The 15,803-nt window shown below is 37.6% G+C and overlaps 1 protein-coding gene across 1 annotated transcript in view; it reads right to left on the bottom strand.

Annotated features, from left to right (window-relative positions):
• LOC123243160 (selenoprotein N-like) overlaps positions 1-15,792 on the bottom strand; it is a 27,974-nt gene extending 12,182 nt beyond the window's left edge. Inside the window, exons 1-4 of the mRNA XM_044671347.1 lie at positions 15,693-15,792; positions 7,338-7,480; positions 1,680-1,883; positions 1,023-1,147 (exon numbers count right to left, since the gene is read on the bottom strand). Of these exons, the coding sequence (XP_044527282.1) occupies positions 1,023-1,147; positions 1,680-1,883; positions 7,338-7,480; positions 15,693-15,741 (521 nt within the window). The 5' untranslated portion in view covers positions 15,742-15,792. The remainder of the gene's footprint in view (positions 1-1,022; positions 1,148-1,679; positions 1,884-7,337; positions 7,481-15,692) is intronic.
• Positions 15,793-15,803: the final 11 nt, after the last annotated feature.

Here is a 15,803-nt window from a genome sequence, read left to right as displayed (position 1 = left end):
TCTTTCTTTCTTTCTTTCTTTCTTTCTTTCTTTCTTTCTTTCTTTCTTTCTTTCTTTCTTTCTTTCTTCCTTTCTTCCCCTTACCTTCTGTCTTAAGAATCCATAATATCTGTTCTAAGGCAGAAGAGCAGTGAGGTGGGAGGTCAATTACCTGCAATTAATCTGCCTTGCTTGAGAGACCTAGAGAGCTATTACAATCATCATCAATAGAGCTGTGAGAGAGCAATATCCTCTCATTCAAAAAGATCATCAATAGCCTTCCCTAATCTTTGGCTTGGCTCCGGCCAAGTCAAGCCAGAGTTAGAGAGAGGGTGAAGAATCTCTAGTCTCTACCTGATCTAGCAACCTCTGTAGCTTTGATCATTTATTTAGACATTTAGCAATAAGTTTTCCAAATCTTCCATCCTTTCCCTTGTTCCTAACCTTGTTAAGCTAGAATTAAATATAGTTGTTTGTTACAAAGTACCTTTTCCTGAGTGGTGAAAATATCTAAAGCCCTTGGGAAGGGGAGACAATCACACAGTCAGATCCGCAGTGTTATTTAATCAGCACACCAATAACCCTTATCAATATTCAATCTAAACCCAGGTTGAAGAACTAGAGAAGTTGATTACACCTACAACTTCTCAGTGGTTCCCTGCCTGTACAGCTGTTAAAAGGAGACAACTGATAGGTTTAGTCCAGAAAAGGCTGTCAGGTGGGGAAAGGCATAACCCTTTTGCCAGCAGCATCCACAAAGAGGCCTGTGGGTGAGAGTATGTCTCTCTCTTATTCCCAGTTGATTCATTCATCCCTCCCCCTCCCCCATTTGCCTTTAACAATAGTAAGAGATGGAAAGATCTAGATGTTTTCTCAGAGAGGACAATCCTCCTCAGATAACTAAAGGATAGCCTCAGCTTCTTCCCTGATAGCATGGACCTTACAATGCTTAGTTTCCTGACCTCTGGTTCTGTCCCTTTTTCATTACCCCAACTCTAGCCTGACTCATCTAACTTAGGGTGTCTGAGGTGGACAGTACTCACCTGAAGGCAACAGTGTAGTAGAATTCACTGGTGGCCATAAGGCAGGCCACTGCACCCTGAGGGCCAAAGCGAGTCTTCACAAACAGCCTTGGGTGGAACATGCTCAAAAGTTTATAGATCAAGTCCTGTAGGAAGCAATGGCCCAACTACCTTGGGAGCTTCCTCAAGGTCATCTTCTCTCCTGGGATTGAAATAGGTTACTGGGCCAAAATGCAATATGTACACTAAATGATGGGGACTCTTTTCCCTTCAAATCAATTGGGAAAATTGTATTTTTCCTGAAAGGCCTTGAGGGTTTCTTTTCTCTTCTTGGCCCCTGGGGTGAAAAAGTGGTTATCTGAAGTCTGGTTGGCTAAGAATTCGCAAGGGCTCAGGGTTAAGGGAAGACATAGGGAGATAGGGGAGATGAACATATATCCTTTCAAAGCAAAGATGCTTATATCCAGAGGGTCTGAATTGCTGGTGTAGATGAGCTGAGGTTTGTGACTTGGGGGTAGGGCATCAGACTTAAGATAGGATCTATGGTTCTAAGGCATCTGGGTTAGATCTGAAGTAGGGTGGGTCAGCCCTGACACAAGAATATCAAACACTATTCAAATGATGAGATCTGAAGGAATAGAATAGGAATGGATGGAGGCACCTAGGGTCTTTTCTAACCTCTTTTTTTTTGGACATTGGTGGATAGAAGCGATTGGAAGGGAGCTGTTCTCTTAACTCCTTGAAGATAATCCACCAGGGTTCACCCAGCTTCAGATCTTCCTTCGGTGGCAGGAAGATGTGGAACTGTCGGGCTGAGAACATGCGGAGCACTTTGTCAGGGACAATCCAATTTCTAAGTCCAGACAGGGTGAAATTAGAAACCTAGGAGAAAATGGGAAGACATAAGTGTAGGAGAGGCAGTGAAAACTAGAGGCAGACTTATTCAGGAATAGATAGACTATCAGGGAGATTTGATTCTAAAAATAGTTTAGAAACCCAACCAAGATTTTGACCAAAGAGCCCAAACTAGACCAAGAGTTCCTGTTCCTACAGGCCCTTGATGAACCTCACTTGTCTCCTTTGCAGTTGGATTTGAGAACCTGGTCCTCTGGCTTGGGTGCCACTTGCTTTTCATCTGGTGTGGAGTCCCTACTTACTTCAGATTTACATCCTAATTCTACTTTCTGCTGCAGCCCGACTGGTTTCCTGACTTTCCCAAGAAAATATGCCAATCTCATTACTTTTGCTCATCATGTTTTCATTATCTGAAATATTCTTCTTTCTCTTCTTTGCTTATGTCTGTCCAGCCCATTTTTCAGGCCCCAGGATGTATAACATTCTGAAGCTTTTTCACATTTATCTCTACCTTTTTTGAACACCTATTGTGCTTATTGTCTATACCAGTGTTGGTGAACATTTTGTTTGTGCCCAAAGTGCAACTTCAAACAGCCTGTGAGCCCCCCCCCACCCCCAATTACCCCAGGCAGTGGAGGAAGGAAGTGCTCGAATTGGGTGGCTGAACAGAGAAGGGCAGGGCATGAAAAAATGTCCTCTGGAGCTATGGAGAGGGGGAAGGGAGCAGCCCTGCCATGGCATTGCTAACACGGGATACCAATTTGATTCAATGAATTATTTTACAAGATTTATCTCACATGATGGGAATGTGTGCAGAGACAAATATGACAGAGGCCTTACTCTCATGGTGTTAAACAATTTAGTGGGGGAACTGTGGCTTTATGTATAAAAAAGAGAAGTACCACAAAAGAGGAATAAATAACATGGAATAGGAGAAGAGGTAATAATTAGTTTTGTAAATACAGAATGGGAAAGATATACTTAGGTAGCTGAGAATTTTGACTGAAAATGTTCTAGGGATCTTAATAGACTGCAAAATCAATGAGTAAGCACTCTGATGTGATAACACAAAAAATCCAGATGATCTTGGGCATAGCTTCCAGGAATAAGTAGGCAATAGTCCCTCTATTTTCTGCTATGACCAAACCATACCTGCACTATTGTGTTAAATTCTGGGAACTAGTTTTTAGAAATCTGATTTGTATTGATAATGTTTTTGCATTGTCTTCCTTTTCAAATTTGTCTTTCTTCCTTCCTTTCCCTCCTCCACCATTATGGAGGCAAAAAAGAAAGGGGCCTGTATTCCTCCTCTCTTGACATGGGTTTTATTTTAGAACTAGCTTCCATATCAGTGTACAATGAGCAAGTCATATTCCTTTTTTCACCTTTAGATTTACCCCAGTCCAGTCTGCTTGTGAGGCTAAAAGTTCCCATTATAAAAATATAATGGGAAGAAAGCATATACTGAAAAACCAAACCTCTAAGGCTTTTATCATCATGATTATTTTTCTCAGAGTGACAAAGTAGACTGTCAGGAATTATAAACCCTTATCTGAAAACTGTACACTCCATTTATCTCTCCTTGTATGAAATATTGTAACCTTGTACTTGGCAGCACTTTGTAACTCAGCATAACTGTCCTTGATATTCATTTCTTTATTCTCTTCTATGTATGTTATAGAGATGGAACACTTGATTGGTTTTCAGAGATTTGTCTCGAAACTAGCCATTCTCTCTCCATGCCATGACTTGTAATATCAATAAGGTTTCTCTGTACTGACTTTTACTCTAAACTTTGAGCCACAGATCCTTTTTTCACCATACTAATTAATTGACCAGGAACCCAAGGATAGTAGGTGGGGAGTTAATTATAAACTCCACAACTCTCTGAGCCGTAGGATTTCCCTTATTTATTTTTTCTTCAGGTAGATAAGAAACCTTATTTCCTTTCTATTTTTTATGATTCTGATAAAGTTGATTAGTTTCCAGTAACTAGAACTGTTCTGTTTTGTGTTTGTTTGATCCTGTTTTGTTCTATGCTAGTAGAATTTTAGAAGGGTACTGCTGTAAGAGAGATTTATTAGTACCTTCTCTTCATCCTATGTTGTGGGATGATTTGTCTAAATTATATGTATTGTTTGTTTCTAAATGTGTTCATGTCTTTTTTGAAGGTTTGAAATTGTTTGAGTTGTACAGGCTGTCCAGGGAAGACTAGTATCTCTTCTGTGAGAGTTTGCTGACTTATCTTCAGGGATGCTTTCCTCTTTTAGTGTCTTCCTGCCACCCAGCTTTCACCTGTGGCTCTAAGAAATGATAGCAAATGCAGTGCCCACACCCTGGTAAAATCTTCTTGGCAGGCAGGCTAAGCCAGACTGGGGCTTCAAACCTGTTGGTGAATTAGTGGGATGTCTATCCCAACTGTGTGAAGCCTTCTCCCAGAGGAATGGACAGATGAGAATGGTCTATTGCAATGGCCATGAAGGTGATGGAAGTGGGCATTGTGACATGCTTAGAGCTTGGTTAAATATGGAAGAGGCCACAGTCATCCACTGCATTCCAAGTCATCACTAGTTGTCTTGACTTTCATCTTGTCACTAGATTTTGATGATCCTGGAAGAAAATGAGGCTGACAACTTTGGGCAATTCTGCCTATTTAAATTCAATTTATGTGCAAGCCAAACAATATCACCAGTGATGCCAATTTGGTCCTCTTCAAGTAGGACAGCAACTAACCAATTAGTATTTGGAGAGCCTTTATAGACCCTCACCAAGATTGTCTTTTGTCTTTTCCCTCCTAGATTCCTTATGTGTTTCTGGACTTGTTTTCTTATGCTGGTTAAGAATGACTCCTATCCCTGCAGAAGTTTATCAGATGAAGAGGCTATGACAGTGGGTGTCCTTCTCCTTGTTGGTTCCATTGGAAAAATTTGTTTAAGAGAGTTCAAGTTCTCCTCAGTTCGAGTTATCTATCTGACATGTGTTAATTTACGTAAGAGAAAAAAATACCTAGAATGACAATTGAAAAATGTAAGGGAGAAATTGGTTGCTCCTCCAAAAGGGTGCATGGGCTTTTCCCACTCTGAATTTTCAGTAGAAGTTAAGCTTACTGACCAGTGGTTGGTTGTTCATTTTTGCTTTAAATATATAGCTAGCCCTTGAGAGGGGAAAATGGGATACTCTCTTTGATTGGCACATAGAGGCTTGCCAAAAAGATTTTGACTTTGAGGTCTTGTTCTCTGGAGAAGGGAGGATATTCCTGGTAAAAGGAATGGTGTGAGCAAAGGATACAGAATTGAGAAGGTATGGGGAATAAGTAGAGGGCAGCGAACATGAGGAATGGGAAGAGGTAACATTGGGATGGCAAGCTGAGGGTTTGGAATAAAACGTGATGCATATCTGAACTCTCAATCAGATTCCTAGAGGCAAACATAGCAACTCTACTCCACACTCTTCAGATAAGAAAGGAATCCTGTCTGTCTTTTGGCAATGCTGTTGTTAATTCACTTTGATGTATAAGTACTGTAGACCTGGATTTGAATCTCATTCTCTACTGCTTTTCCTCTTTTATGCCTTTGAACAAGCCATTTCATCTCTGTGGGCTTCAGTTTTCTCACTTGCAAAATGAAGTAATTGAACTAGATGACCTTTACAATCCCTTCCAGCTCTAAAGTCATGATTCTGTGAACTTTTTAATCACATTTTATATAATCACACTGGATACTCCTTTGTGAAATCAGGCTTTCTAAGCCATTCTGCTGAGAAGGAGAAGAGATATGTTCCAAAGGTTTCATTTCCTTCCTAACTGTGCTTCTTTCTGGTATGCACTGCCATGACATCCTTCTCATCCTAGAATTTCCTTAATGCCAGTAACCTTCTCACCCTGGCATATTCCTCCACCATTCTGGGTCCTTCCTCCCATATTGTTGAGTTCTTTCAGAGGCTTATATTTAGGGGATGGGTCCAGGTCAGCCACAATTCATTCCAACCCTATGGATTTTGCCATCATGCCCTCATGTGGGTACTTCCCCTTAGACTCCTACCACTTTTTGCCTTTCTCTCTCTTTTTTTAAATCCTTACCTTCCATCTTAGAATCAATACTAAATATTGGTTCTAAGACAGAGGAGTAGTAAGGGGTAGGCCATGAAGGTGAAGTGACTTACCCAGAGTCACACAGCTAGGAAGCGCCTGAAGCCATATTTAAATGTTCACCCCTTTTATCTCTCAAATTCCTTACCAGGGCAGCAACTGCCTTTATGCTTGTATTTGTATCCCTAGTGCCTTGCATAAAGTATTTAATAAATTCTTGTTGCCTGCCAATTTACTTCCAAGGCTGGAATCCTAGAATTCTTAGATTGTGCCTGTGAAAGTGGCTCAAACCTCCTTTATTTCATAACACTAGTTTTACAGGTGCCCAACTATTCCATACCCTTTGGGTTCCTGGATTCTGCATATTCTTCTCTCTCTTCCTTTTCCTGAGAAGAAAGACAAGTGTTTTCTCCTTTGTCACTAAGAAGGCTGATGAAAACTTCATCAGAAGCTGGAGTTGTGGTTGGGTATAAGGAAAGGTATAAGTGAGCAGGATAAAGAGTTCTCTATGAGATGAATTTTTTATATCATGTGCAAGGGAGCTATGTCTGGTAAGGTGTCTTGAGGGACTGATGGAAATCAGCTCAGTACTGATTTTTATTAGCCATAAATTCTGGAAGCTGTGACGTGTCGAAGATTAGATAGATAGTAATAATTATCAGAGGTTAGATTTGAATCTGTGTAGGCATTCTGACTGAAGCTGAATTTATTTCATTGTTAACCTGACTTAAATATTACAAAGAAGGGGATTCTTTCTGTTTACTTTCTATTTATGCTCAGCAAATGTTATTTCTTTTCAATATTTATCAGAGAAAGAGAATTTTGTGCCCTTCTTCATGATTCTCTCCTTTCAAAATCACATAATGCAACAATTCAAAGTACTTCTGGGTTATCTATACCTTTATAGCAGTGATTCCCAAAGTGGGCACTACCACCCCCTGGGGGGTGATGCATTGAGCCAGTAAAGTGGTGATGTCCACAGGTGCATTTATCTTTCCTATTAATTGCGATTAAAATGAAAAAAAATTAATTTCTAGGGGGCTAAGTAATATTTTTTCTGGAAAGGGGGTGGTAGGCCAAAAAAGTTTGGGAACCACTGCTTTATAGGTATGGAGAGTTGAGAATTTCAGTGTCTTCTGTAAGAGGCAGGGAAAATAGAGGTAGAGGATTGGTACAGAGCAATTCTTCTAATCCACTACATAGATGAAACTCTTCAGTGAAGGAGCTTTATTGCTCCATTTCAAATTGCCTCAGTCCCATCACATGGCTGAGTTGGCATTGGGATAGGAGAGCCCAACAGATACTTTATAACACCCATTCTCTAAGACTGTACAACCCTCCCTATAACAGAGTCCCTTCTGCTCACCACTCCCCAGTCCTCCCTTCAGACTTACCCCCAGGAATCCATTTTTGCTCTTGGACATAGTTTCTGAGAGTAGAGGCTGGAATCTGGCCATCATAACAAATTTCTCCTCATTGAAGTCAAATGATTTCATCTGAGACACTTCTTCTTCAAGGATGGTAATGGATGTGGCTGCTATGGGGCATAGATATGTTAAAAGTCAGTTCTATCCTTGAGAGAGTTGTGGGGTTCTCTGCTGGTACCAGGAAACCAATTATTTCTGTTTCCTTCTCTATTATCCTGCGGAGAATTCTTCTCTGTCAAGTACTTCTTCAAAAAGAGAGAAGGAATGTTTTTAGATAGAGAACTGCATGGGAAGGGACTGGATCTTAGATGTGGCTCTGCAACTCATTTTCTGTTTTCCCAATTGTAAAATGGGGACAATTTTCCATGCTTGGCAAGAAGGTTAGGAGTTGGTTTAGGAACAAGAATCCCATGGGAGACTACTATGTGCTAAGAGCTGGGGAGACAAAAAAAAGCAAAAGATACTTCCTGACCTCAAGGAGCTTACAATCTAATGGGGGAGATAATATGTAAACAAATATATATAAACAGTTTCAATGCAGCATTTTGTATTTACTCCTGGAGGTGATAGAAAGCCACTGGATTTATTAAGTAGAAGAGTCACATGGTCTGACCTGTATCTTAGGAAAATCACTTTAGTGGCTGAATGGATAATAAATCGGAGTGGGACAGAGTCATGAGGGAGGCTGACTCACCAACAGGCTAGAGTCTGAAGTAGAATTCAAGGTCAGGCCTTGCTGGCTCCAATTCTAGTGCTTTATTGATTATACAAGCACAGGACAGTATTCCCTCCACCCCAGGAGCAGAGCTGAACCTCAACATATAGGCAAGGTCATGATGTAAATATGACCAAAAGACAAAAGAAAAATCTGATGTTAGAAAGTTACTTTAGTGTTAGCGAAGATTACAATACAAATGGAGAAGAAGGCAACAGTACCAAAAGGGAAATGTGAAGCCTCAAAGGAAAGTATGAAAGGGTGTTAAGCCCCAAAACAACTTCTGAAAGAGCTCAAAAAAAGGAGTTTTTGAAAATCAAATAATAAGAGTAGAGGAAGAAAACCTAGGAAAAGAGAGAAAAAGTCAAAAGCTTGGTAAAAAGATTTACAAAAACCCACTGAAGACAGGGCAACTAGGTAGCACAGTGGACAGAATGCTAGACCTGGAGTGGAATGAACCTGGGTTCACATTTGGTCTCAGAAACTTCCTAGTTCTGTGACCCTAGGCAAGACACTTATCCTCTATTGTCTAGCCCTTGACATTTTTCTGTTTTAGAATTCATATTAAAACAGAAGGTAAGGCTTTAAAAACATAAACACATCCTGAAGAAAACAGCTCCTTAAAAATATTCCAATTGGCCAAGTGGAAGAGGAAGAACAAGAGTTCAAGGAAGATAACTCCTGAAAAATTAGAATGATTCCAGGAAACATTAGGAAAGAAAACAAAATCAAGAGATTGAAAAAATACAAGGAAATCCAAACTATTTCAATGGAAAAACAACTGACCTAAAAAATTGCTATAGGAGAGATAATCTAAGGATTCATTGGACCACCTGAAAGCTATGATTAAAAAAGAGCCCAGACACCATACTATTAGAAATCATTAGAGAAAACTGCCCTGATATTCTTGAACAAGAGGAGAAAATAGAAATGGGAAGAATCCACCACTCACTTCTTCAAAGAAATCCTCAAATAAAACTCCCAGGACTATTATAGTCAAGTTCTAGAACTCCCAGGCCAAGGAGAAATATGCTGCAAGTATCCAGAAAGAAATAATTTAAATATCGTGGAACCTCAATTAGGATTACATAGGACCTAGCAGCTTCTACATTAAAGGACTAGAGGGTTTGGAATATAATATTCTGGCAGGCAAAGGAACTGGGACTATAACCAAGAATCACTCACCCAGCAAAAACTGAGCTTAATCCTAGAGAGAAAAAAAATGAATATTTAACAAAATACAAGGCATCCAGGCATTTCCTTATGAAATGAACATAGCTGAAAATAAAATATGATGATCAAATACAATATTCAAGAGAAGCATAAAAAGGCAAACAGAAAAGAGAAAACATAAGGGAAAATGGAGTTAAACTGATTATATTCCTAGGTGAGAAGGTAATAATTAAGATATCTATGATACTTAAGATATTAATAACTTTATTGTTATGAGGGGAATAATAACACAAACAGAGTAAAGGTAAGGACTGGAGTGGAATCTATTATGCTTCAAATGAAGTAAAAAAACAGCAGTAGCAACCATGATTTTAGATAAAGCAAAAGTAAAAATTGATATAATTAAAAGGGATAGGGAAGTAAATTGCATCTTGATAAAAATTACCACAGATAATGAAGTAACATCAATACTAAACATATATGCATGAAATAGCATAAGTTCAAATTCCTAAAAGAGAAGTTATATGAGTTACAGGAGGAAATGGACAGAAAAATTATATTAGTAGAGAATCTCAAACTTCTCCTCTCAGAAGTGGATAGATCCAACCAAAAAAATAAATTAAAAAGGAGGTGAATAGAATTTTAGAAAAATTAGATAAAATAGACCTCTAGGGAAAACTGAATGGGAACAGAAACGATATACCTTTTTCTCAGCAGTACATGGCACGTTCATAGAAAATGACCATATAATGAGGCATAAAAGCCTCATGAATAAGTGCAGAAAAGCAGAAATATTAAATGCATCCTTTTCAGACCAAAAGGCAATAAAAATTAAATTCATCAAAGGGTGCAGAAACAAAGAAGTGGGTCAAAGAACAAATCATAGAAATAATAAATAATTTCATTGAAGAGAATGACAACAAGGAAATAATATACCAACATTTATGGGTTGTAGCCAAAGCAGTACTTAGGGGAAAATTTATATCTCTAAAAAGATCTCTAAAATCAATAAAACAGAGAAAGAACAGATCAATAAATTAGGTATTCAATAAAAAAACTAGAAAAAGAATAAATTTAAAATCCCCAATTAAACATTAAATTAGAAATTCCAAAAATCAAAGGAGAGATTAATAAAATTGGAAGTAAGAAACCATTGAACTAACAAATAGGTCAAGAACCTGGCTTTTATGGGAGAAAACCCCAATAAAAAAAGAGAAATATTGGCTAATTACACTTTTTAAAAAAGGAAAAATCCAATTTACCAGTATAAAAAATGAAAAGGGTAAATTAAGAACCAGAGAAGAAGAAATTAAAGCAACTATTAGTAGTTATTTTGCCCAATTATATGCCATCAAATCTGATAATCTAAGTGAAATAGGTGAATAGTTAAAGAAATGGAAATTGTGCATATTAATAGGAGGAAATAAAATGTTTACACAGCCCTATATCAGAAAAAGAAATTGAATAAGTCATAATTCTCTTAGAAAAATTCTCAGGGCCAGATGGATTCACAAGTGAATTCTACCAAACAATTAAAAAATAATTCCAATACTACACAAACTATTTGGAAAAATAAGTGAAGAAGGAATTCTACCAAATTCCTTTTATGACACAGATATAATACTGATACCTAAACTGGGAAGAGTGAAAATAGAGAAAGAAAACAGCATAATTGAACAAAACTAACAGAAATCATATGATTATCTCAATAGATTATCTCAAAATTAATTTGCCTATTTAGTGCCATGCCAATCAAACGACCTAAAAATTACTTCAAAGAGCAAGAAAAAATAATAACAAAATTCATCAAAAACAAAAGGTCAAGAATATCAAGGGAATTAATAAAGAAAAATAAATATAAAGGAAGAAGTCCTGGCTGTGCTGGACCTCAAGCTATATTACAAAACTTTTGGGGAAAGAACTCATTAACTGCTGGGAAAAATGGAAAACCATATGGTAGAAAGTAGGTATAGACCAACATCTCATGCCAGTCACCAAGATAAAGCCAAAATGGATGCTTGATCTAGAAATAAAAAGGTGCTACCATAAACAATTTAAGGTAACATGGAAAAATTTTACCTGTTAGACTTATTTATATAGGAGGAATTTATGAACAAACAAGATATAGAGAACAATGAAAAATGAAATGGATAATCTTGATTACATCAAATTAAAAAGATTTTGTACAAAAACCCAATGCAACCAAGATTAGAAAGGAAAAAACAAATTGGGCAAAATTTATTTTAGAGTAAGTGTCTCTGACAAAGGTATAATTTCTCAAATATATAGAGAACCAAGTCAAATTTAAAAGAATACAAAGCATTTTGTATTCCCCAATTGATAAATGGTCAAAGGATATGAGTGGGCAATTCTCAGATGAAGAAATTAATATATCTAGTCATATGAAAAAAAGTTCCAAGTCACTATTGATTAGAGAAATGCAAATTAAAACAACTCAGAGATGGCAGCTATGTGGCACAGTGGATTATGAGTCAGGCCAAGATATGGGAGATCCTGGGTTCAAATTTGACCTTAGATACTTCCTAGCTGTGTGACCTTGGGCAAGTCACTTAACCTCCATTGCATAGCCCTTATAGCTCTTCTGCCTTGGAACCAATACACAGAATTGATTCTAAGATAGAAGGTTAAAAAAAAAACACAACTCTGAGATTCCACCTTCTACCTATTGGATTGGCTAATATGACAAAAAAGGAAAATGATACATTTTGGAGGGGATGTAGAAAAAATAGGACACTAATACACTGCTGGTAGAATTGATCTAACCATTTTAGAGAGCAATATGGAACTATACCCAAGTCCATAAAACTATGCAGACCTTTTGACCCAGCAATACTACTACTTGGTCTATATCCCAAAGAGATCAGATATGGGAAAAGGACCTATTTGTACAAAAATATTTTAAATATTTTTTCTATGGTAGCAAAGAATCAGAAACTGAGGGGTTGTCCATCATTTGGAAGATGGCTGAAAAAAGCCGTGGTATATGGTTGTAATGGAATACTATTGCACCATAAGAAACAACAAGCAGGATGAGTTCAGAATAACTGGAAAGACTTATATGAACTGATACAAAGTGAAGTGAGCAGAACCAGGAGTACAGTGTATACAGTAACAGAGGGATTATATGATGATCAACTGTGAAAAACCAAACTATTATCAGTAGAACAAGTTCCCAAGATAACCCCAAGGGATTCATGATAAAAAATGTTATCCACAGCCAAAGAAGGAACTGTTGGAATCTGATTGAAGATCATATTATGTCATCTTTCGTTCTATTTCCTTTGTAAGATTTTTATTGTAGGTATGATATGTGTCTTCTGTTGCAGAATGGGGATTATGGAAATATGTATTGCATGAAAGCAGTGGTATATCCTATATCAAATTACTTATTGCATAGGGAGGTGGAGAGAGGGAAGGAGGGAGAGAATCTGAATCACAAGATGTTAGAAAACAATTGTCAAAAGTGTTTTCTACATGTAATTTTAAAAAAAAGCCATTCACTTCAGCAATAAAAGTGAATACAATACATTTGTACCTTAAAAGGATAGTCCCTGATATGCTATATGGTAGAGGCATCATAGTATGGCTGAATTGGATCAAAGTGTAATTGGAGGGACAGCTAGGTGCCTCAGTGGATTGAAAGGGAAGTCTGGAGACAGGAGATCCTGGGTACAAATTTGACCTCAGACACTTCCTCAATGTGTGTCCCTGGGCAAGTCACTTATCTCTAATTGCCTCGCTCTTGTTGATCTTCTGTTTTGGAACCATATTTAGTAGGTGGCAAAGGTTAAAGAAAAGAACATAATTGGTGAAGACAGCACAATCTTGAGGGTATACAAGGATTGACTCTCAAGGTACCTAAGAACACACCAAATCCTTAAAAACAACACAAAAACCCCAGCCAACCAAGAACATTATTACTCTTAAAAAAGTGATAAAGAAGATAACTACTGACCTGTGTGCCTTTCCTATGTCTACAAAATCTCCAGGAGAATAATCTAAATAGATATTGAGGACATCTTTGATGAAAATATGAGAAAGGAACAGAAATGTTTTTATTGACAAAATTCTAAAGCAGACATCTTTGCAGTTATGCAATTAATTGGCTGAAAGATACAGACAAGGCAAGCTCCTGTTGTACTTATTTTATGCTGATAATAAAAAAAGCATTTGATTAAGTAGATCAAAATGCTGCTGAGATGTTCCTCCAATAAGGTAAAAGATATGCAACGTGTAATGTTGTTCAATGAGAGGATTTCAATTAATTTCATTGATTTAGGAAATTCCCACCAATGCAAAGTGGCAGCTCCTTTGTAACCGAAAGCCTTAAGAAAGTGCCCTAGCACATCCAGAGCCAAGGTTGCATGTGCTTAATCCAGGCATTTGACTCCAAGAATGTTTCTCTATGTACTATACCACAGGCTCCTCTGATAAATGTCAAATGAGACCCTTCAAAAGATGGAGGGATTTGCCGTTTTCATGGAGGATATTAGAGTCCAAAGGGAAGAGTGAGATCTAAAGATGGTGAAAATCTCGGAGGTGCTCCTGTTTATGAGTGACACTGTGCTGATTGCATCCTGTTTCCAAATGTTGCAGTGTCATAAATGAAGTCCATAATTATTTGAGTCCAGTCCAACTATTTACACTGCAAAAGCCCAATGGAGAAAGAAGACATTGTTCAGACTATGATAGATGACTCAGAACTGATTTCTCAGTACCTATAGTTTGGTCATACAGGGCTGATCAACAATGAATTTGGAGCAGTGGCCTAGGGGTGAAGAGGAAAAGAGGAACTTAGATTGAAGATGGGAAACTGTCCAGTGCTTTTAATGACCCTAAGCTTTTCCCTGAAGTAAAGACCATCGTTTGAATACCAAAGATTTTTTGGTGATCCTATGTGGCTCTGAAGCCTGGAATGCCATAATTCAGAGAATGCATGATGGGATTAAATGCCAGGCTTGTAGGAGAAACTGCAAAGATATATGATCAAAACAAATGAACAAGAAGAGATGGTGTAATCATATAATGAGAATTGCTTTCCATTGGTTCCAAGTAATGTTAAGAGATCTAAAGTAGGTATTTATAAAGGAGACAGCTGGGTGGTACAGTGGTTATAGAGCTGGGTCTATAGTCATGAAGATCTGAATTCAAATTCCTTGTGATGAGATGCTGGATAAGTCACTTAACTTCTGCCTCAGTTTCCTCATTTGTAAAATGGGAATAATAACAGTATCCACATTTGTAGCAAATGAGCTAAAATTTGTGAAATGCTCTGCAAATGGCCCAGTGCATATATTGATGCTAGCTATTATTTATAACAGGGAATACTGTAACTTATCAAAAATGCTGATAACCCTATTTCAGGATAGTTGGTTTCCTTTGTAATACTATGTATTTTTTAAATACATTTACTATTCTTCTGAGAAGGGAATCATAGGCTTAATCAGATTGCCAGAGGTCCTTCACACACAAAAATGCTTAAGAGCCTGTTATCTTAAATGAAGGTCTCCAGAGAGTAGGGCAGACCCCAAAGACTTCAATTTAGAACTCATATCTGATACCATGAACAATACTTGAGTGATCTCATTTCTCAATATCCTTATCTGTAAAATGAGGGAACTGGACTAGCTGGCCTCTGAGATTCCTTCTTATTCTATATGTGGAAGATTTAGGGAATTATGGACATGAGTCACATAAGGTATAGATGAGTTATGATCTACAGTGAGAGGAAGGCACACATGACCATTATCTGGATAACATAGTTATAGAATATCCGAAATATTGAAAGAATGAGAGAAGCCGGAATTTGAGAGATAATTTGCTTGTTATTTAATTATTGCTGTCATCATCATTTAGGATGATCATTAATAATGTCTCATATTGATATAGCCCTTTAGTGAGAGCTTTTCTAATGAATCTTTTATCTTTGCCTTGCAATACAATGATCCAGAACAATTCTGAGGAACTCATGACAAAGAATGCTATCCACCTCCAGAGAAAGAGCTTTTGGGAGTCAAAATGCAGAGGAAAGTATATGATTTTTCACTTGTTTATTTAGGTTTATGTTTTGGGGTTCTGGTTTTATAAGATTATTCACTCAAAAAAATAATAATACAGAAATATCTTTTGATTGCTAAAACATGTATGCCCCAGATTGCATCACCTGCCAGCACCTGAAGGGGACAGGAAAGGGAGGGGGGAGATCAGTTCAATCATATAACTTAGGAAAATTTGTGTGGAAATTTGTTATTGCATGTAATAGGCAAAAAAAATCAAATATATTTGCCTTGACCTGTGAAGCAGAAACGAGATTATGTTTTTTAGATGGAGAAATGAAAAAGTGACTCTTCTTTTTCCCCAGAGCTTTCCATTAAGGTGTCTATTTTTTATCCCTTACGGTGACTCCCAAGTACCTATCAGTTTCTTAGCATCAGACTTGAACTCTTCAGGGCTGATATACATGTCCTTGTTCAGATCCAAAGAGGAGAAGAGTGAGCATCCTTCTGTCCCCAGAGTCTTCTGTG

This window comes from Gracilinanus agilis, chromosome 3, assembly GCF_016433145.1.
Source record: "Gracilinanus agilis isolate LMUSP501 chromosome 3, AgileGrace, whole genome shotgun sequence".
NCBI lineage: Eukaryota > Metazoa > Chordata > Mammalia > Didelphimorphia > Didelphidae > Gracilinanus > Gracilinanus agilis.
The sequence above is the reverse complement of the archived record's forward strand: the minus strand, read 5'-3'. Positions and strand labels throughout refer to the sequence as shown.